This window comes from Buteo buteo, chromosome 12, assembly GCF_964188355.1.
Source record: "Buteo buteo chromosome 12, bButBut1.hap1.1, whole genome shotgun sequence".
Lineage (NCBI taxonomy): Eukaryota > Metazoa > Chordata > Aves > Accipitriformes > Accipitridae > Buteo > Buteo buteo.
Genome location: NC_134182.1, coordinates 27,519,101 through 27,543,662, shown reverse-complemented (window position 1 = coordinate 27,543,662; position 24,562 = coordinate 27,519,101). Strand labels below are relative to the sequence as shown.

Sequence of the window (24,562 nt, the reverse complement as noted above, 5' to 3'; positions counted from 1 at the left end):
TCTAACTTCCACTATTTATCATTACATTGTTACAAATATTCTGGAAAAGAAATCAAAATTTAATCACATAGAAGAGTTAGGTTTGATTAAGAAGTAAAATTGTGAAGCATAATGTATAGGATCATTAAGTTTGAAATGTAGCCATAGAAACTTTAGGAACTGTGTTATGTGTGACTATAGGAACCTTAATATTGTTAAAGTTTGAAATAGCTAACCATAGATACCTCACCAGGAAGTTACTGGTCTTTCTATGTTTTGTTTCAAAAAACTAAGGAAACCATCATGGACACCAGTTTGCTGCTTGGAAACCCCCTTACCCTTCCCATCTTGATTTGAGTATCAAAGATTCTAATCAGTAGAGCTAAGTGTTTGTTTGATTGTTTTGATTGTTTTTGCAATGATTGTTTTTAAATAAGAATATTGATAAGGTTATATAATCAAAGGACCAATCATTATAAAGGTTAAATTTAAGAATGAGCATAGTGTGCATTTTTATGTAAAGAGCTTATGTAACAATGACCCGACAGAAAAAGTCTATAAAAACTGATGGATTTTGATACTAAGTTGGACACGCCTTTGGAGGAGCGATCCCCTGTGTCCCCAGCGCTGCAATAAAAGAAGTGTCTGCTTCTTAACTTCACATTGGTGTTAAGGACTTTTATGCCAGATTTTGGTAGCAACATGAATTTAATCAACATCATTTGCTCGCATGAGCTAGAACAGCCACTTGCCCTCCCTCTTGAATGTCCTCCAAACGCTCTGTGCAATTTTGATTCTAAAGAGTGGCAGACATATTCATATACTCAGGGCTTCTCATTTACTGAGTGATGAGTACTTTTGTTAGTAGCATTGTAGTGACAGATTAAGGTGGATGGAGAAAATTTTAGTGGTCTAAAAGAGTTGTTCCTTTTTCTGCCATAAAGATCTAAGATAATTAGCATCTCCCCATTGAAATGGTAGGAGATGTACAACAAATACCCACTGAGAAGATTAGACACCAGGAGAAAACTTGCCAAACTGCAGCTACACACCTTATTTCATATTACGACGTGACAATAAATCATTAAATGAGACCCAAGGAGATTTCTAATCACTAACAATACTAATTACAGAATTAGCATCAGAGAATCGAGCATTCCTCACTTAATCCTAGCTGAACTAAATATCTATTGCCACAGAAAGACCAAATGTGACACATTCCTACCTTCACACCTTGGAAAGCTGACTGTGAGAACTGTGGAGTTAAACAGTTCAGGAGAAGGCAGTGGATAAATACAAATTACTGTTATTATATGCTTGCTCGATCCAACAAGCCTGGTGCAACAAGCTGCATCTTATTTCTGCCTATGCACCATCTCTTCCCTCCACGCTACATGCAAAAGTGTAGTCCAGGGAAATCCTCCTCCAACTGCACACTGACAATAAAACTCCAGTCAAGTGTGTATCAGCAAGACAGAGTGATTAAAAGCATATTGCGACAGATATTCGCAACTTCCCACTTCCCTGTATGTATACAGGTTAATGCTAGTAAATTAACTAACATAAAATATGATGAACTACACAAATGACTAGGAAACCCACCAGCCCGCTCTCCCCTCATCAGCTCCATTTCTCACACTTAGGCACATTCACTTAAATTTCTACAAATATCTGTATTCTCATCCCAAACAATCAAGAGATGCTCTGGCAGCAAATGGTGCTGTCTCAAAATTAACTGGAAAACACCATGTTCTCCCCTAATAACCAGGTTTGGTTTTTTTCTTTCCATGTCTTTCTCATGAGGTTCCCCATTTCCCTCCTCCCTCTCATCTAGAAATGGAGTGACAAGAAAACTGAATTTGCAAATATAATTTCTTGTGAATCTACAGCATTTAGATAGTAGTAAAAAGTGTTACTAGAAATCATACAACTGTGGACCTACTAAATTGGGTTGGTTGGTTGGTTTGTTTGTATCATGAGCAGGTTTGCCAGCATAATTTATATCCATTTTGTTGTTTGTGGTGCAATTCCTTGATCAGCAGATAAAGACTTTCCAAGAAATATACCTGGCAGCAACATGCTTGGAAAGCACATGTGCACATGCTTACTCTTCTCCCAAACAGTAGGCTACTTCATGGTCAAAAATCTCTCACTGAAAACATATTCTTCACAGCTCTGGATACTCACAGCTCTTTCAATTCACCCTCCCACCAGAGCCATACCAATAGATCACAGTTTCTTCCAGAATACACAAGCTACCAGACACATCTCTAGTTATTTGGCAGGGTTTCTCTATACTTACACAATTTGTGTGGTTATGGAGATACATTATCTCTCTGGTCTCATACCCACATACAGATTTGCTTTTGTCTTTCTGACACAAGAACATGCACTATGATTCATTATGATTCACCTGCAGCAGTAGGGGCCATTGTGAGACATCAGCAAATCTACCTAAATTCAGCTGCTTCCAAGAAGATGCAAGTTTTGCAAATAAGAACCATTAATGTTGCACAAAGTACTTTTTGTTTCCAGATTCTTATATTCTCTAATTTTGTGCCATGACGAGATATTACAAGGACAGTTAAATAAATAAAAGATAGGAAGCATATCCATTAATGGCTTCATTAAGTCAATAAGCCTTCGAGAACTGTGTACAGTTAACAGTTAACCAGGAAAACATATTTTTCAAAATTACAGTTAACACAATTACCCCAAATTGCTTCTATTTTTTATACCTTGTGGGTCATGCATGCTGAAGATGATGGTACAAATCTCGCCGTAATTCTCAGCAGCCACTGTTAATTCATCTCAAGTATATCCTTTTTACAGGAGATGGTTAAATACACTTATTCCTGTTTTAACTAACAGGTACAAGGATATTGAGAAAAAAAGCCGAATTCTTCTCTTGGTCATTCCTGCCATCAGTCAGCTGTGGAGTCAGCCTAGTAACGTCATCCAGGTAATGGTACAGATTTTGGTCCTGAGAGTCATTGCTGGCAAACTGACAGAATGGGGGCAAACTGGTGAAATGCTACACTAAGCTTTACCAATGCAGCTTGTTTTCAGAATTGTGGCTTTTCAGTCAAATGAACTGGAACATACATCAAAAATTACTAGCTGACTGTCTGATATGTCTTAAAAGTTAGTTTAATGAAAAAAAAAATTGCTATGGAATGAGAAACATAATGATCTCGTATAATTAAGACAGTAAATGCTGTTGGACTGAACATCTGTCATTGGTCCAAATCCACTATAAAAAAATCCAACACTATCATTCTATTCTCAAGACAAGCTGCTTCTTCAGCCAATACATAACTTTTTATAAAACTATAGATATACTTCACTTTTTAATACACAAGAAAATACAGTCAACACATGCAGCATTAATTACAAAATCTAGGGAAGTGAAATCTCTCATTTAGAGAGACGCTCATTTCAGATTCATGCCATTTAAAGTATCACCAGGATGATGGATATTGTCTCAAGTTAAAAAAAAAAATCACATAAAAACATTTTTTAAAAGTTGGAAGTTTAAAAGGTAAATAAGTGATTCTATGCTGTTACAAGAGTTTCTCACTGTCAGCCAGTTTATGGAATTTTACCTCATACTCTGTGAAGTATAAAAGCAAACATGACTCTTCAAAACATTAGACAGCACAAATGCACACAGTGCAAGTTGCTGTTTTAAATACAGATTTTTTAATTTGAGTACAAGCTTATTCAGTAAGGCTGAAATGACTACAGAATGAGAAATGTGTCAGCATTACTTAGTCTATATAATTTCTGCATAGCAGAGGAAACTGATGTTACAGAGAGCAAACAATTTGTGCACCTTCCTCCCTTCTTTACTATCTCCCCAGGCTAGAGGCCCAAATAAGTAAAGTATTTTTCACCCTCAACACTGAATGAACACTGACAAACCAGTAGGCTGACACTTCACCATTTCTGCCTATACTAGTAGCAACACACAGCCAAATCCTGTCTATTTACACAATGAGTGTAGACAACTCTGACTTCAGTGATCTCGTGATGCATAGAAATATCCATCATGAGCAGGTGTCCAATCCAGTTTCCTCTGAAAGTTGAGTGAAACCTTGGCCTTGATAGCAATGGAAGAAGATGATTAATTTCACACTTGTGAGTAGAGGCAAAGCACAAGGTTCGTTGACAGATTGAAAAAAGTTCTTGTGAAATGGGAGATGAAAGGGAGCTTCAATCCTGCAGTTTTTCGATTTTAAACTAGAAAAAATACCCCCAAATTTCCAAAAGGGATTATAAAAGCCTTAATAACAGCCCACAATTACTTTAAGTTCAAAAGGGACATATGTTCAAATCCATCAACTGCAGTACATATGACATTAGGGACACATCTGATCACACACATTTAAAATTTCAAAAAGCCCACAACCAGCACAGAAAGTTTCAAAGGATCTGTAAGAAGAAATGCAATTAATTGACAGTTACAGGTATGAAAAATCTAGTCAATATTTACACAATCAAGACGAAAGGGGTGGGTATGGGGAAAAAAACCATTTAAATCACTAAGGCAAATTAGATGAGCTCCTAAAGGAAATATTCCTGGATTTGACTCTGCCTGCCAATCAACATCTAACTACCTGAGGACAGCATGGAAACTTCCAGGGCAGGTGTGTAGGGAGATGCAAGCAAGAGAGCTATGACAAATCATCATGCCTGTCAATCACAGAGCTCTTGCACCTTGCTCTGCAGTATCTCCTGTCAGCCACTATTACAGAATAGCTATACCCACTGCCATGCCAAGAAACTGCCTAAATTAGACTCAGACAGCTTCAGGTTGCTAAGGTACAAGCTACATGATCTCAAGCCAGCTCACAGCATATCAACGCTACAACCACTTTGTGACTGCTGCTCACCCATACCAAAACACAGGATAGTGGATCAATTAGACTGCGATCCTGACTCAGTATGACTATTGTTTCTTTCTCCATCTTATTTCCACAAAAAACTTAAGAGTAGTTTTAATGAAACAGGACATGCCAAAAAAAATTTAACATCACAACTACAGTGTTCTCAAAACAAGAATATATATACTCTTATAATGGGGAATAGGGAGAGAACACACTTTTAAAGACTAAATTTAATGTAGGTAGATATCATTTAATTGACACCCACTGAAATGCCTACATGTGACAGAAGTTGTCTCACCTTCTGTTGATACTTAGACTATAACAGCTATTTAGCTCTATAGGATATCCTAGACAAAGTTACTCTCATTTTCAGAGAGGCTCTGAAGCAGCTGAGATAACAGCAAGTCAACAGTAACACCACAAATACTTGGTTCCCCATTCTAAATTCAAAGAGCACAGTATTTTTCAACAGACTATCAATCTAATCCAATGCCATTCTGGAAGGAAAATTCTTAGCCTTTCCATCTATTAAACACGTTAAACAAGTCTCAGAGCTGATTAATAATCCTGCCACACAGAATTCCAGCTCTGCTCACAGCCAAAACAAACAAGCAAAAATGCTTTAAGCAACCCTACTGCAGGTCATCCTAAAGACAAGGATAGAACAGCTTGCTGCCAACAGCATTACAAGCAGTTATCAGGCTTATCCTCCTCAATTAGGGGCTTTTAAAATTGCTGATAGAGGATGTAAGTGTTTTACATTTACTACTCAGATCTTTACTAAACATCTCCATGACCTTGTTTCATGCTGGCTTTTCCTAAACATAGGAGGTGCCTCACCCCACACATTTTTGTGCACATACTCCAAATCCCACAACCGCTAAAGTTTTTTATCATTACTGTTTCCAGTTCACATCCATAATGGTGCCAGAAAAAAAAAGACTGATGTATATCACATGTCAGAGACCATTAGCTTTTAAGCACTGTGTTTTGTGGATATGCTCTGAGCATTAGGCAAAGTAATGGTAATTAAGTCCCTGGTCACCTGGATCATCTTCAGTTCTCCACAGCACTATCACAGCTCCAGACCTAAACCGGGGCGGGCGGGAGGAGGGAAGTGAGAGTTTCAAAATAGCCTACAGTACCCTGCTATTTAGTTCTCCAGACTCTGTTGTCTTATTAATTCCAACTTAGCATGACAGAAAAAGGGCCAACTGAACAAGAATTATACACACTTGCCTCCCCTACCAACCCTCCCCTGCCCCGGGCCCACTGAAGGCAGTAACTTTTCTAGAAGCTCATGTTTTTCAATCAGGGCTGAATTAACCTCCTTAAAACATAGTCTTTTCTCTTCCCTACCCCCCACCCTCCAAGAACAAAGCTTTCTTTCCTACCACACACAACCACATTATTACAAATTCTACCTAATCATTCCTTGTTTTAGAACTCTTTCTACCTCATTTTCTACACCTGGTGTTTGTTACACCACAGGCAGTTTGTCAAACAGACGGGTTTACACAACAACTAAAATAGGGGACCCAAATTATATCATAAACTCAGTCTGAAGTATTGTCATCTTATGGTCCTACTTTCACTGCACCAAGCTTTGTTAGCAAAAGCTTATATTTTAGTTGTAACCAAGTTGCTCTCATTTAAAATCATATAGGATGGTTAAAGCCTTGTTTCATGGTCTGGTGCAATATCCTGTTGCTCTTGAAGATTACTATTACAACTAAAAATTAAGATAATTGCTATCAAAAATTATCTCCCTAAATTATAATTCAATGGGGAAAAGACAGGAAATAACTAAACCTGAAAAATCACATTAGACAAAAATAACTTCCTGTAAAGACACAACTTTCATTTGGTGAAGTAGAGAGAAGTCTTCTCAGACTGTTTATCACCTAGAGTACTGCTGCAATATTTCTTCCCATTTTATTAAAATTTTTACTACTTTTTCTTTAATTTCTAATTACACCATTGCTTCCAAAGCTGATGCACAGTGGTTGCCACTTCCTCTGCAATCTTGACTTTAAGAATGAACACCTAGCTAACCAAATGTAGTGAGAATCTTAGCAGCACTCTAGAACTACTTCTGCAATAGTAAAAAGATACAACCTAAGACATAGGCTCTTACTCACAACTGTTCCTATTCCAATTGCCTTCCCACTTACTCATTGCTACATTGTGGAAACAAGCAGTAGAGTGTGACTGCTGCACTGTGTGGTCAGAGAGATGTGATTGAGTTCTGATTGCCCTACGGACCTCTTATGAAAAGACAGCTATATGACCATTCTCTATTAGCCTTCATTTTCTGCCTTAGAAATATTATTCTGCTACACAAGAAAACGATAAAGAATCATTGCTAAATCTTCAAGTTCTTTTGAGACTTTTCAGAAGCACTATGCAAGTGAAAAGCACTTGCCATTTAATAAACATGCCAAAGTCATAGGCAGAGATAAATGAAAAACAAGAAGGTCAGCTTCAGATTTTCTACTTACTCCTACTCTTTTAAGAGTAGCAGAATTGACAGGAGAACAAGGGATACCAGGCAGACAACCCTGTAATCCCCGACCAAGTAAATGAATTATTAAACAGCCCCAAGACCTTCCCTACCTTCCCTTGCTACAAAACAATCTGCTGACTTTTTTTTTTTCCCCTCCCTGTTCTTATGCTTTGCCAAAAGAGCTAAGATGCAGAATGAAAGTTATGCCGGAAATTAGTCTGCATCATGGACTTTTTCTAGTGCTGTACTCAACTCCAGGGGTCAAACAGCTCTGCTCATTAGCCAACACTGGCTCATCCAGGCTTCTGCAAGGCTCTCTAACAAACCAAAGGAAGCTATTTTGGCAGGAAGCATATGTGGACACCTGAATCTTTCTAATGCCTCTGTTACTGGATCATGACAAAAAAAAGTGAGTTTAAAATGCTGAAGTCAAAGTATGTAAGCAATAAAATCCAATATTCAAATAAACCTTGGCTGTTTGCTATACTGCACAAACCAGTGCATAGTTTTCTAATAAATTTAGCTTTTCCCATTTCCTTCAATTTCATGTACTGCAAAAGCAGAGGCTGATCTTTGCTTACTCCCGTCTCACTAGATAAGACAGCTCCTCAGAATCAACAATAAATGCTAGGAAAGCGATCTTTCATGTCCTCTGAAAACAAATATGAAGGTCTACCAGAACGAGTTTTGTTATGCTTCTGTGGAATACACTGGAAAGAGAGTACAGAAAAATTCTCCTGAAATTATTTACGCAGTAACTGAGCACAATATTTCTGATGATCACAAGTCAGTTCTTAACAATCTTAAGTGTGAAGCTTTCAACGGCTTAAAACTACACACAGAGAGAACAGGAGAGAGGACACACCATGTCCATATTCCCACCAAAAAAAACTTTATCAACAGAAATACTAAATCAATAGCACTTTAGATAAAAAGATGATCACAAATCTCATGTAATAGACTTAAAGATGGCAATAGTCAGAGAAAAAGGTTCTGATATAGTTTGATGAGCAGGAACATACCCCTCCAATTCTAAAATAACAATAAAGAATCAAGAAGATTGACAAACACAATTGTATGTTGAGCACCAAGGCTTAACCATTGTTGTTTCAGGTATAATGATTTCTGGAAATTACAAGACTTTGGAAATTATAAGAAAAAAGAACTATCAAAATGAAAAGGTTTTTTTCAAAATAGTTTCCTGGGTCAGGACTAAAAATAAATTTGCCAGTACTGGCCTAGACTTCAATTTACCATAAACACACAAGTTTGCATGAGACGAAGCAGCAACGTACATTAGGTTTGTGCCCTGGTTTCAGCTGGGATAGATTTAATTTTCTTTCTGTTAGGTGGTACAGTGTTATGTTTTGGGTTCAGTATGAGACGAATGTTGATAACACACTGATGTTTTCAGTTGTTGCCAAGTAGTGTTTAGACTAAGTCAAAGATTTTTCACCTTCTCACGCCCAGCCAGCAAGAAGGCTGGAGAGGCACAAGAAGTTGGAAGGGGACACAGGCAGGACAGCTGACCCAAACTGGCCAAAGGAATATTCCATACCATGGGATGTCATGCCCAGTATATAAACTGGGGGGAGTTGGCCTGGGGGTGTTTGGGGTTGAGGGGCTGGGGGGAAAATCGCTGCTCGGGAATTAACTGGGCATCAATCAGAAAGTGGTGAGCAATTGCACTGTGCATCACTTGTTTTGTATATTCCAATCCTTTTATTATTATTGTCATTTTAATATTGTTATTTTTATCATTATTAGTTTCTTCCTTTCTGTTACATTAAATTGTTCTTATCTCAACCCACAAGTTTTACTTTTTTTTCCCCGATCTCTCCCCCATCCCACTGGGTGTGAGGGAAGTGAGTGAGCAGCTGCATGGTGCTTAGTTGCTGGCTGGGGTTAAACCACAACAGTTTGAATTACACAAAAAGCAATGATGGATAAACATGCACTTGCTTTTGTCATCTCCAGAAAAAGAACTTCATGGCCTCCTAATCATAGGGAAACTGAACAAGTGCATCCAGAGTTAATGAGATTAGCAAACCTGGCATCAGAAAGCAACCTTCACCTCTATGCCTTTAACGACTCTTAACTTGCTCATAACTCTACTCTTAACTTTATCCTAACAAATCACTTTCATTTCCCTGCTAACATGATTACTAAGTTAACTAGTGAATCCTAAGTAAGAGTAACCTACTGAAAGTGCTGCTAAAGAATATCTTGAGCAGGCAGACATATCTTGCCTTCAAAGGTCTTCTCAGAAAACATATGCTATCTGATGCCTATAGGATCTGAGGGAGCAGTGTGAAGATCAAACATACTTTTTCCAGTCACATCATTAAGTGAGAGTGAGAGTATTGCCTTCAACTTGCACTTAAAAAGATACTCAAATACATTACCATAACTTAGTATTCAGACTTTACAAAGGCCAAGTGACACTGCTCAAGTCCCAGTTCTCTTCTGCCTATGCAGATACATACCAAAATCCCTTTAACAAGAAGATTTTTTTAAATTGGTACTAATACCCTTTCTGTTGAAGAGAAACACTTTTGAAGCATTGAGTGGAATAAAAAGTATGTACTTAAAACTTAGAAGAACAAGCAAAATATATTTAACCTTTGATAGGAGGAATAAACAAAGGATTTTAAAGAGACCAGGGCACTTTGTCTCCTGAGGGATGTACTTCTGCACTTTACAGCTGCCCCCTTACTTCTTCTTAAGTTAAAAATAAAATCAACTATACCAACAGCCTAAAAGGACAACTGGTCTTTCAGTTAAAACTGTCTGTGGGTACACAGAGACTAGCATACAGCATCAAACTTGTATCTCTTCTTCACTTTAATTTCAACTTCACAAACCTCAAAAAAAATGACATAGAAAAAAAAGTCATCTGACATAAAAAAAAAAGCACATTTCCAATGTGTATGGATACTGACTTTCTTCTTCATCCTATCCTAGACTTAGAGCTCTACTCTCACTTAGACCTGTTTTTACTCTGTCATTGATCTGTGTCAATTCTAAACTGACCTGAAAGGAAAGAGTAGGACAGCACCTGAGAAGAGTTTGGTGGGCAGCAGACCACCTGCATGAAGAGGCATATTCAGCTCACACATACACAGGTGTGTGATGTCTCCAGTGAACTGAATGAAAGCAGCACATCTACTTTCAAAGTAGAATCTGCTCATAAGAAAAAAGTGGCAAGATTGGAACTGTAGGAAAGATTAAAACTTCCAGAAAGCTAAAAATTCTCTCTCTAATCCCTGTCACCCCACATGCAGTTAAGATACTGTTCAGAAAGTGAAATTTTGGACAACAGAAAAATTAGGGAGATTGCTATTTCAGGAGTAAAGTATCATCTCTGCTCTATGGGGTTCCCAAGAATCTTCAATCCAGCATCCTTTTCCCAAAAGTTTGTTATCAACTGTTTTACCAAAACATCATTTAGAAACACTTTCTTTTCCAACAAAATTCTGTTTTAAGATTACTAAACTGCTCCAGAAGTCCATTATGTTAGAGTTCATTAAATGTCACTGGATTTTACGTTACTGTTACTTAATGACAGAGGTTGAATATATCTTACTATTTTTATAAATGTGAGGATCTGAAATTAGGAGACCTTTAAAATGGCTACCACTTTATCTAACATCAGAATATCTTCTTTTTCTTATTAATTGAAAAAAAAAAAAGTTTTCAGACAATTTAAAAATGCTCAAAAAGTCAATTCTGACATAGTATGAGTAGTTGCAATCCTATGTAAGACACCAAGTCTATACTTGATCTAAAAAAAGTCTTCTTAGGACTGATTCCAGTCAGTGGAGTCACTCACAGTTTTACAGTCAACATGGTAGGTACAGATTTCATTCAATGTCTTAAGTAGTTTATGTGGTTCTGTCTGCTATTATGAAAAGACACATAAATGTGTACAAAAAATTGTAATTCATTATCCTGCATCCATTAAATGTCTCACAGGATTCCAGGCCACCTCTTCACACATGTAAGTAAAAGCTGAAGAATAAAAAGCAAGGACTGATTTTATCTCAAGGTTATGGAAACATCATTAAACCATAAAACCATGGTGTCAAAAATTTATCTTGACATTAGAAAACGTCTCAGTGGAGTTAAAGCCTTATCACGTAATTAACTGCAGATAATTCTGTTTAATACTGAGGATCAGAATTTAAAAACAGTCACAACCTTGATAAATGGCATGTTAAATAAACTGGAGCTTCCAAATAGTGATCAGATAGCAAGAATGAAAAAAATCCAACTCCAGCTCAAAGGACAGTTGATACAAAAGCAAATTGTCTAGTAAGAACAGGGCAACACTCTCAAAAAGGAAGGTATATTACCCTTCTGAGACACCTCCCCATCTAGTACAGCTGATATTTTCAACAGATCTTATGCAAACTAAAAATATATTGGAGTGAAATTCTGTTCCCATGGAAAGAAATGGCAAAACTTTCTTCGATTTTCGATGGGAAGTTTCCACAAGTTTGCACTCAAGGGGACTCTCTGCCCATTAAGCCTCACAAGCAAATGAATAAAACTATAATTAATTTTCACAAAGACAAAAGCAGTGGCCAGCAGAGGAGGAAGACTGTTTAAAAGAGCTTCCGAGAAGCTCTTTTGACCTAAATCAGGTTGGACATTTTCCAAGAACTGTCTGGAATTTAGGCACCTCGCTGCAAGACCATTTTTCTCTTTTGTCTGGCTGCTTATTTTCCTTCTTGAGGAACCCACATAAAACAGAAAAAAAATGACCTTTGATGGGATCTTTTTGTGGCATGCAATGAAAGAACTGATCCAAAAAAGTTCAATGTTAGAATAAGAACCTACTGAACTTGAAAGGAATGTTGGAAGAGGTTGGGAAAACAAGATTACATCTTGAAGTCATGTATCTGTAGTATTTCTTTGTTCTATGACCACACAGAGAAGTCATCACAGCTGGTCTTTTTTAGAGTTACACTACAGAGAAGAGACCACATAAGTCTTTTATCGGAGACTTTATAGTTCCAAAGCCTTATATTTTACCTGCTGGGAATAAGCATCCCTCTTCAGCTTAAAGAAAAAAAACCAGTATTTTTTCCACTGACATTCAGCTTATCTTCCAAAAAACATTCTATGGGAGTGGCAGAAACTGCCTGCTGCTACCTCACTAGGGATGTGGGCATATTAAAATCATATTTTAATATAATGTTGTACTTCATAACACAGTCACATGACAACCAAATTGGGAATGCTATAAACTACAACATGGAAAATTAGAGAGTGACAACAGAGCTTTCCAAAAAGCATTGTGCTTGACAGAACTCTGAATGAGATACTAATTTTACTCACATGTAAAGCATATGGCTGTATTTAGTTGACAGCTCCCTTCTTCCAACCAAGTCACCTGTTCAGTCAGACTCTTCTGTCCCTTCTGTCAATTCTTTTTATTATTAGTTATATGAAGTATCTGTACCCATGATAAGTCTATGTCATTTGCTCTCCTTTTTCCTAGAGCAGACTATCACACAGACTCAGCAAAATGAGCAAAAGAAGGAAATGAGACCTACTTTAATGGCCTAAGAGCTGCTGAATTCCCAGAAAGGGGCGGGGGGCAAGGAAAGCAACAACTACTTAAAAACCCGGTAATTTGCAGTATATTCAATAGGGTAGGGACAAATTCACAGTCAACATAAGGAATACATTGAGTTAAAAATATCTTTGTGATAGGAAAGCTATAGTGGAACAAACATTGTCATTAACAGGAGCATTCCTAGTCTTCCAGTTAACATGATATGGAGCTGGGAACTCTTGACTTTCACTCTGTCCTTGATGCCCACTTGCATCACCTTGGTAAAATACATGTGAGGGAAGAGAAGGTGCACATATGTGCAAGATGTTTATGCATGTGTGTACATAAAAAATTTAAAAAGCTTCCTTATTTTCTTCACGAGTGCTCCAATATATTGGGCAACCATCACACTGCTCCTGTAAAGCCACCACGACCAGCCTCCATCTTAAGCTTATTATTACACAGGAAACAACAACATTTGTAAAGAATTTCTTACAAGCTGTGACTCAGTTCAAACTGGTTAGGCAGTGATCACCTTCTGATACTCAGTCTTATCTTCAGCTGTACAAATTCTTTAAACCAGATAACACAGCTCTGTATTTCATGTGAAATACATCTGACAAAGTTCCAAACCAGCGTGCCAACACAAGACAGTAAAAGTTTGAGTGGAGACTAGGTAGTGCATAAGGTTTTTATCTACAAGCCCTTTTGACTGGGTGTATTTCAGCCTGTGTGGTTTTTCAGGGAAAATTGCAACTTTACACCACAGCAGTCTAATGACCAATTTAAAAAAAAACAAACAGAAAAACAACACAATTGCTCATATTACTCCTACTTTTTCTGTCCATAGCAAAAGAGATTCCACAACTGTGCAGATTAAAAAACCGTAAAAAATCATATATTGCATTTTTACTGCATTTCTTTAAAAGAGGCTCTTCCTTTTGTTTCTATCAGAAGAAAAACACCTAAGAGTTTGAATTACTTCATAAGAAAATGCTTATTAAAACAACTGAGACATGCATGAGTTAAGATAAATCTTATGGTAGAATTTATCAACCAATAAGAAATCAAAAAAATTAAATCAAGTTAAAACTATAAGTATTCTCCATATGAAGTACTTCTGCTAGCTTCTGAATTGAAAGCAAGAACATATGTACAGCAAAAGCCAACAATATTTAGTTAGTAACATAACAAACAGTTTACATATTGTGGAAGTTAATTTCAAGTACATTACATGTAGCCTTTTAGAATAGATGATCCACATGGCCCCTGAGAAAGCAGTTTGTGGAATACAGTACTCTCAGGAACACCCATTAACACTTACTACTAAATGACAAAATGGAATAGGAGTATATCTGCAAATATAAGATATTGCACTTTGCAGAAAAATTCTAGGCTGAATAATGATGCTATATGCTCTTTTTCACTGTGGAAAAATTACTTTGACTGACTCAATTGTTTTTGAACTTGCTTGGTTTTTAATGCAACTTTCCCCCCTTCCCCAAGATCTTCAACATGATAATTTAAAAAAGGAAAAGAAAAAATATCCTCTGGCTGCTGCTTTAATTTTGAAGTGTTACAATTATATAAAAGCTATACTTCTGCTTAAATCCTGAATGAATAGAAAAAATAAATAGTTTGATTTCACTTTGTCATATATCACATTCTGGATGTATCTACTGAACTCCCACTCAAAAATAAATCAAGAACACAAGGAAAGGATAATTTATGAGTTGTCAAGCAATCACATTTTAACACTTACTTTTGTGAAGATCTGAAAAAAGTCAATTACAGGTGGCAAGTGAGATGCATCCTGGATCTCCATTTTCAAATACAGTTGCAATGTCTGTGCAAGGTGCCTGAGGCCGTCTTTCATTTCTTCACTTAACTGCTCAGTATCTTAAGGGGAAGAGAAGAAAAAAAGTATATCATGTCATAAACAGAACCTTTCACCAACGTTTTGAAAATGTCCAATCACAGCCACACAGTCTATACATTTCCAGTCCCAGAATTAATCTTGAGAGAGGGCAATTTTGACAGAGGGCGGACATTTGTCAGTTTTTCTGACAGCTACCTATCAACACACAGAAGAGTTTATGAGGTTGCTACTGCCAAATCATATGAATACAATGGTGAGTTAAAGATCAAAAGCCAATAGATAAAGCAGATGTGTAAGCAGATGTAAGACATTACATACAAAAATTAGGCATCTGGGTTTGTAACATTAGAAATGTGCTTGAAAGTTTATGCAGTAGTACCATCCTCCTTACAGCAGTGCATATTTTTATACTGTATTCTCCACAGATGTGTCAGAAACACTTTATACTGGCAGATCAAAAGGGAAAGTATTTTAGAGACAAAGGTAGTTTCATACACAGCAGCTGGTAAATGGAATGGATATGGAAGAATATTAAGCAAGTACCACTTTTATTCAATACTAGAGCACCATTATTCATGCTTTACGGATGGGAATCCTAAAACAGAAAGAAACAAAGTGCCTTATTTTCTAATGAAGTGATCATGCATGCATCAGGTCACTGATAACATGGAAAGCGAAACTCAGCTGCCCTAGTAAGTTCAGTGCCTGATTACCTGCTTTACATTTTATTTTTCCTGCCAGTTACCACAAAAAGAATAAGGCCTAAATGGAGAAGGTGAAGTTGAACAAAATCAAGTATCAGTCTATAAAAAAAGGCAAAGAGGATTATTATGCACTATGAATCAATCTCATCTATACATAATGGTGAATTGTTATTTTATTTTAAACACTGTCATGGTTTAACCCCAGCCAGCAACTAAGTACCACGCAGCTGCTCGCTCACTCCCCCTCCACCCAGTGGGATGGGGGAGAAAATCAGGAAAAGAAGTAAAACTCGTGGGTTGAGATAAGAACGGTTTAATAGAACAGAAAAGAAGAAACTAATAATGATAATGGTAACACTAATAAAATGACAACAGTAGTAATAAAAGGATTGGAATGTACAAATGATGCGCAGTGCAATTGCTCACCACCCGCCAAACAACACCCAGTTAGTCCCCAAGCAGCGATCCCCTGCCCCCACTCCCCCCATTTCATATACTAGATGTGACGTCACACGGTATGGAATACCCCGTTGGCCAGTTTGGGTCAGGTGCCCTGCCTGTGTCAACTTCTTGTGCCCCTCCAGCTTTCTCGCTGGCTGGGCATGAGAAGCTGAAAAATCCTTGACTTTACTCTAAACACTACTTAGCAACAACTGAAAACATCAGTGTGTTATCAACATTCTTCACATACTGAACTCAAAACATCGCACTGAACCAGCTACTAGGAAGACAATTAACTCTATCCCAGCTGAAACCAGGACAAACACCTATCCTTAATGGGAATGGAAATAATCTTTTACCAAGAAAGGTTCTTCCCCATACTTTAGAACCAAGCTTGTTGCCCTCATGGAAGGACAATTCAAGATCTGTGTTCCTCTTTAAAGCTAACTCCTAGTCACTCACTTAAAAAGAGGATGCAATTAAAGCAGCTGCCACTGGGTTTGGTCAAACAGCCAGCTAGTGTGTATGATACTGAGGCTTCTGTGTTCTATCCCACCTGGCATTCCTCTGCTTGAAAGTACTGGCTATTTTGTAGGTTGTAGCTTGGCTATCTTGGAGTTTCCATTTCTCACACACCACACAGGTGAGCTGCTTTAATAATCTCCTTTGAACTACTTCCAGCAGTACACTAAATGTTGGCTTACTAAAATGGCCAGTACCCATGGACAGCTATCAGCCAGAAGTCTACCAGTGGAACCAGCTACAATTTGCTTCTAGTCTGGTACGGGTTTCCTTATTCACAAGCTCTTCAGTTCTATTTAGACTTTCTCTGGAGCCACAGAGTGCTGAATGATGCAGTCCTATCAGTACACTGTATTATGGCAAATGTACTCCTCTTCATACTATATACAGAGTTCAAGAAGCATCTGTATTATCTACTGTATATTGTTTCCATTTCAGCATACAGTAACACTTTCCAAGACCTGCCCCCATTCCAATGGTCAGTCGTTGCTGCTGAAATGCCATCTACAAGCCATCCTTGGGGTGATTCTGCAACGTACTGAGCAAGCAATGACTTCAGAGGAATCTTAAGGGTGGTCTGTCCCTACTAGGGCTGGGGAAGGAGACACACGCTCTCTCAGAGCAGATACAGCTCCTCACAAAGTTCAAACCAGTTAGTACTAAGAACGCTGAGATATGCCCCTCCATACCTGGCACAAAGCTTATTTAACCAAAGTATTTGCCTTTTTATAGCTACCCCCCGTGCTACCCATGTGCATCATAACAGTGTGGACATTTGAGGGTGATCTTGCAAGCCTGAATGAATGTACATGTAGAAATCCAGACGTGTGCTCTTCACAATGTGTGGAAATCTCTGGTATAGAAAAGTATCATATCTATGAGGACTGTGTCTTCAAGAAAAGCAGCAAACTTTTAGATGATTGCAAAACTCAAGTTTAAAAAAAATAAAAAACCCATAAACATACACTTGCATTTCTTATATAATATTCCTTTGAAACTAAAGATGCTTTTTCCTTCAAATGTAATTTTTCAAGACATCGTGTCATTCATCTTTACCTGATGTACATTACAAAATGCATCACGACAAAGAGAAGAAGGCACGATATGCTTCACTATTAGCAAATAAACACCTCTAGAATGGAGAAGAGGAATCATGCAAGCAGCATGGCATAAATGGACACTACACTACAGTTTAGGACAGATGTGAACAAGAATATCGAATCCAACTGGAACTTCAGGGAGAATTGGCAGAGATGGGAGCAGAATGCAATTATCCATACTGGAATCTGTCCAGGACATCAGAGCTAATGAACCCAGCAAAAAGTCCCACGGGATCTTCAGCGGCAAATGATCAAGACCTGGTTTTCACAGCATATCAAGAAGCCAAGGCCAAAAGCAAAGTGAAACAAAATTTGTGAATGTTTTCATTTTGTGTTTTTAAGAAACTTTTTTCAATTGTGTAAGATCCCTGGTGTGGGAGAGAAAATGCTATAAAAGCCCTGTGGAAAGTTTTCTAAATAAGGCATATGGATTTAATCATGCAGCTCTGATACTGATACAAGTAAAGTAGCAAAAAGTCTGCCCATAGTACAGCACACAAACTCTTTTCTGCACACTGAATCTTGGTAAGTGAAAGCAAAGTTGATTTCTGAATGATCATAACAGATAGTGAGCCTGTAGAACCATGTAAGTAAGGAATTGTGTTATAATAAATGAGAACTAGCAGAAGTAACAATGCACACAGACACTGCTGCTACTTAACCTGAGTTTCAGGGTACACAATGAATTTGAAGGAACTATGGAGCTCGGAATAGAACTTTATAAAGGGCTAGATGCCTCCACATGTTTGGGGGATTTTTTTTTAATATATGTATTACATATTTCTTCAGATAATTATTCAATAAATGTATAAAACTTTATATGCTTTTATTCAGTTTATACAAGTCACGCACACTGAAAATCACCCAACCATATCAAGTAACATTGAAAGGGAGTAGTGTAAAAGGAGACTGACACAGCATAGTGACAATAACAATTTTCAAATATTTTGGACTTCCAGGAAAAAAAAAAAGAAAAGAAAAAAAAAGGAAAAAAAAAGAGTATTAATTAGAATTCTGTCATATTTCTGATTAGTGTTGATACACTATGTTCTATTATACAGATGCTTCCTGAGAAGTTTTTTGCTACAGAAGATCACAACCTGTATTTCTAGTTCATTTGATTCCCTCCAATGAAATCTTTCCCCCTATATACTCAGACTTCAGATGAAAATGCTTTTCTGACTTTCCTATGCATTCTACCGAGTACCAAAGTAAATCTTTACCAACACTATCTGTAAATTGTGCAGTAAATGGGAAAAATGTTATGAAATAGCAGTAGCTTTTTGATGATACAGAGGCAGCAAAAAGCATCACAGCTACTACAAGTTGTCACACTATCCCAAAACACTCTTTTGGACTATCCTAACTGCAAAACCATAGAGACCATCTATTTACTCTAGCAAGGAAGCTCTGAAAAGAGCAAAAGGAAAGAGTTAGCCAAAACCTTCACAGAAGATTATGCAAGTGTCATAAGCCATTTGTACTGCATTCTATCAAGTATTAATGTCGGTTAACGTCTAGGAGTCCTGAACACCTTGCGCTTTGAATTTAAGATTACACAGGAATCATTATTAAAGCTCTTAGAGTAAACACAGATGGAACAGTAGATGTGGATCTCTCATGTGCTTCTTCCTAAACTAACTTGCTATGGGCCAGCTGTTTCTGTATCAGTGAGAGGACAGTCATCCCACCTGTATCACAGGCCATATCAGCATTTCCTTCAGAATGAGAATTTTAGTAGAAGCTTCCAGCCATTTTACAGATTTTTGTACCATTTACCCATTGCAGCTCAGGCCTGTTCAATACCAAGCTTCTTTCCAGACTGCTTATCACACTATTCCCCTTGTCTCCAGCCAAGTTAAAGGAAGCTGAGATCATCTCCTGAAGGGTACTAAGAAACCTCGGTTTGTATGAAATTCAGTTACACAAAAATCTTGGCCTACACTAGACAAAATAGCTGTACAAGTGATCAATATTTAATTTTTAATGGGAAAGTCTTCCCTTCTCTCCAGTTCCTACTGTGCCACTGTGCAACCAGCCATTGGTACAATAGAGCACTGTGAAGAATTTTTTTCCCTGGATCCCAGCAGTGCCACGAAGCATAGAAATCCACAGTCTTCATCATTTTAACTTCATTTGAAGCATCTGGAAATGCTGCTCTTAATTCAGATATTCATCTAAGTCCCCATAAACTTTTGTTACACAATTTGAGAATATCCGTCGCAGAAAATCCTGATATTTTAAATTTTCCCTCTATCCCTTTTAATTTGTTGCCTTATTAAGGTCTTTCGCCCTTGCAGTTTGGGAGAAGGTGGCAGAATGTCAGGATGTACACAAGTAAAACATAATACTAGTTATTGTATTTTTTTATGTTTATGTGGTTTTATTTCTACCTAACTATATCAATAGATCAAGCTGGTTTACAGCCAAATCTCTGAATAACACTAAAAAATGTTGATGTAATCAAAATATTCACATTACTCTCTAGAAAATCCCTTCAAGCAAGATGTAAGAATGAACTAAGGACGTATTTCTTCCCTTATAAGTCTTTAACCTTTAAGCTACCACAAAATCTCGAAAAAAAAGTTTTCTATTTCAACATTAGCTCTGCTGAGAGATTATAATGAGCATCCTTTCCTACCCAAGCATTTGAAACTTGTGAAACCACAAAAATAATATCTGCACAAATTTATCTTTTTTCTCCATTGAAAAGTCATGTAGAAGGCAGACATACACATATCCCTTGTAAATTTTAGGCTTCTTTCCTTTTTCTGGAAGTTTTTTTTGAAGCTTTATGCAATAGCACATAAATATTAAAAAAGTAAAAACTCAGTGTAAAAATACATGTATTTTTGTATATGTATATAAAAATATTGGCACTGTATGTAATAAGGCAGATATTGGGTAAATTAAAAACTGAAAAGGCAAGATGTACACTGTAAAATGAGAAAAAATATTAAAACCAAAAAAACTAGGTGGAAGTTTTGCTTGAAAAAGACACACATGTTTTTTACTTGATCTTTGAAAAAACTGTTCTTCCCCACAGAGGTTTTAGCAAGTTTTGTCTTTGATTCTGTTATTCTACAGAGCAGACATTCAAAAGGCAAGCTGCAAGAAAATCAGATGGCCATTCTCTAAAGCAGAACTTGGAAGCATTTTCTGCAATATGGTTGGCAATTACTTACTTGACTGAAGATCGGAAAAAGAGTAGAGTCTCTCAGAAAGGCATACTGATTGTCTAAGCTGCAGAGAAAAACAGATAATTAACACTTACATAGCACACTTTATCTTGAAAACACTCTAAAAGATTGATTATTCAATGTGATATGCCTACAAGATAATTAGGTAAGGCTAACAGCATCAACATAAATCTGGTCATTCCATACTTTCTATAAACTATCATAAAAATATTAATTTTTATTGGTGTTTAACACTTTCTACTAATTTTTTTTTTTTACTTTGGCAGCTTACCCTTAGTAATTTACTTTGGCCCTTCACAGTATAATTGAAAGCAATTCATGAAGTTAGCAGTCTCAGATTTCATGTGACTATAATTAATGTACAGTATACCTAGGTACATATTTGCCCTTTAAAAACAATCATACACACACTCTTCCCAACAATGTATAAATTAAGATATTAAATCATATTTTATCACCTCAGACCACAACAAATGCACATGTTTTTATCCAAGACAAACAGCATCATGGCAGGGTCAGCAAAAAAAAAATGGACAAATCCTTTTTGATTTACAATCCCACACAGTTATAAGCTGCTTAACCTAACAGAAAATTTAGTCCGCATAAATTAATCAAACTGTGGGAATGTCAAACACCCAGGACTTCCGAGAGAGTTTAGGAAAAAAGAAGAAAAAAAGAAAAAGAGAGTAATTGAGGTTAAGAGAACCCAACATAGAAAGCATGGCATTGTGCCCTCCAAAGGAAGGGCTAGCTAACAGTGTTTCTGTCCTTACCACTCATCCAAATAAGGCTGAATGAGGTTCCCAGTGAAGTTAATGGAAAAGCACCAATAACTTCAGAAGTATCAAAGAAAAAACAGTGTCCCTCTGTGCTTTCCCTCTATGCAGAAATAAGTTTAGAATGCTGCCATATAGTCATAGGAAGAGAAAGTTGATAAACAGGTCCCTTGAGCTTAATTATGTCCATTTTAGTATCTCTTGATCCTTTCAGCATTTCTGCAAATTAATCAGTAATCTTGTAATGCAATATGCAGTCCAATTTTGTTCAGCAATTCCAGTCACTTTAGCTTTCTAGCTGTTAATTACATTAAAAATGTAGAGTGAAAAAGCATTTATCTGAGTCCGCTACATTGAATAATTCTAAATGAATGTCACTTACTAGTTTAAAAACAATCCTGCCAGCAAGTCTGACAGAGTCTGGAGGAAAATTAGGCTCCACGCTCTTAAGACACCTGCATTCCTGCTTATGGTCCAGCCAAGCTTCTTTCTGTTAGGATTTTTTAAAAAGGAAAGGCAAGAAAAAACTGCATGTTATTTTACATAACATATATCCCTTTTTTAATATATATACACACAAATATTTTATATATATGGTTATTTATATATGCACGCAAGCAAACATGCTCAGCCTCGCCATGGGCTGGCCCTGGGTATCCAGAACCACAACAGCATCACAGTCATTGAGCTGAGCTGGGAGGAATGACTGCAGAGCTGAAAGTCAGCTCCAAAGGACCAGGAACAGGACCTTCCTTGGGTACTGAGGTCCACTGACTCAGTCAGCCTCCAACACAGGCAACCTCGGATGCTGACTGTCAAAGAAACAGCAGCACATGCTGTCCTGCTTTTGGCTGGGAGAGAGTTGATTTTCTTTCTAGTAGCTGGTATAGTGTTAAGTCTTGGATTCAGTATGAGAAGAATGTTGACAACACACTGATGTTTTCAGTTGTTGCTAAGTAATGTTTAGACTAAGTCAAGGATTTTTCAGCAAGAAGGCTGGAGGGGCACAAGAAGTTGGAAGGGGACACAGGCAGGACAGCTGACCCAAACTGGCCAAAGGAATATTCCATACCATGGGATGTCATGCCCAGTATATAAACTGGGGGGAGTTGGCCTGGAGGGGGGTGGGGAATCGCTGCTTGGGAATTAACTGGGCATCAATCAGCAAGTGGTGAGCAATTGCATTGTGCATCACTTGCTTTGTACATTCCAATCCTTTTATTATTATTATTGTCATTTTAATATCGTTATTTTTATCATTATTAGTTTCTTCCTTTCTGTTCTATTAAACTCATCTTATCACAACCCACAAGTTTTACTTTTTTTTCCCTGATCTTTCCCCCATCCCACTGGGTGTGGGGGAAGTGAGTGAGCAGCTGCGTGGTGCTTAGTTGCTGGCTGGGGTTAAACCACGACACACACACTTTAGCAGCATAGTCTAAGACTGCAGCTATAATGTGAGTGTTGTGGAAAGGTACAGGCTGGGTTATCCACTCAAACCAACCCCAACATGCCATTCCCTCCCCTAATGTTATTAATTGTGTAACTGATACTATGGACGCTGGATCTACAGCAGTGCAGGTTCAGGACAAAACAGTATCACTATTATGCTACTCCAGAATTTAACTTTACCTTTAAGAAAACCTAAGAGAAACACAAACAAAAGTTCCCATTCCAGTTCCTTGCCAATACAAACCTTACTTCAGTGTGCTTCATGCTACTGTCTGACAACATAGTTCATACCATATGTTTTTGAACATTGTATCTGAAGCCTTTAATGTACAAAAGGAACATGTAAAGATAGAACAATAGAATGTAAAGATAGAAATGTACAGAAACCATTTTTTGTCCCATGTTCCTGCTATAAAAACCATTTTCTTTACCATTATGCAACATGCTATAAATAGCATTATCAGCTTCATTAAAATTGGTATCACCATTACAGCTAGCTGAAATTTTTATTAGATAAATAAATGGGGTCTTATTCTCATTTCATTGTGGCAAAGAGAGATGGAACTGCATTCTTCACAAGATTGGAGAGAACTTGAAGGGATGCTAAAATTTCCTCTACTATCTTAATTCTGCCAACATACACAACAGTCTAAGCAAGCGTTCACTTAGCAATCAGAGGCCTTCAGAGTCTATCCCCTTCACCAAAATGCAGCTGCTCTAAAGCAATGGTCAAGTTTTCCATGGTGCAAAAACTGTCCCCAAAGATCCCTGAGTGGATGAGGCATGAATGCCCATGGCTGGAAGGACTGGTGATGACATTTTCACAATTCAGACCAGGAATGGTTGCTGTAACCAAAATTTACCAAAATAGAAGACAGAACCAATAATATTCTAGTTGCATGTACTACCTGAACCTGCAATTTTTGTTTCATGGGCCATTTCTATTAGAGTAGCAGACAAAGACTAACACTTCCACAGCAGAGAAGAGACAGGATGAAGGTGAGGGAAAGCTGCTATATATTGAAATATGTCTTCCCACCCCCTTCCTTGTCCCCCCCAAATCAGTGTGGAAGAGCAAAAAGAATGAGTCTTCAGCTAAAGAAACATGTTGAAAGAGACAGTAAATTTCTGATAACCTTTTTTTTTTTTGCCTTCTGTCTTTACAAGCTGAAAATTCTGTTTGTAATTTAAAAAAACACTCCAAGCCCATTTCATTAACATAGTACATATTTACACATTTTATTTACATATTCACAGTATATGTCTGAAGTCACCCAGCTGTTTCAAATACTTTTAAAAAACAAATTGAAACAACAGGGCACAACAAAAAATTGCTACAATGACAAGAGCTCAGAATAACCAAGCGCTTCTGAAGGTGACATTCTCATAGATAGGCAGTAAGGAAAGAAAAAATTTAACTCAGAAAAACAGCTTCTGTTAGGCAACTGCCACACAGAAAATGATAAAATGTCTAATATAAAGAAATCAGATGTTCAGCAATAAAAAAAAAGAGGGAATGGCAGTGATATGTACAAGTGTACATCACACCTG

The 24,562-nt window shown here is 37.3% G+C and overlaps 1 protein-coding gene across 5 annotated transcripts in view; it reads right to left on the bottom strand.

Moving 5' to 3' along the window:
- SMYD3 (SET and MYND domain containing 3) overlaps positions 1–24,562 on the bottom strand; it is a 440,712-nt gene that overhangs the window by 359,373 nt on the left and 56,777 nt on the right. For all 5 annotated transcript variants that reach the window (XM_075043152.1, XM_075043153.1, XM_075043155.1 and 2 more), the window contains exons 3-5: positions 21,942–22,049; positions 20,769–20,826; positions 14,700–14,836 (exon numbers count right to left, since the gene is read on the bottom strand). In XM_075043152.1, the coding sequence (XP_074899253.1) occupies positions 14,700–14,836; positions 20,769–20,826; positions 21,942–22,049 (303 nt within the window). The remainder of the gene's footprint in view (positions 1–14,699; positions 14,837–20,768; positions 20,827–21,941; positions 22,050–24,562) is intronic.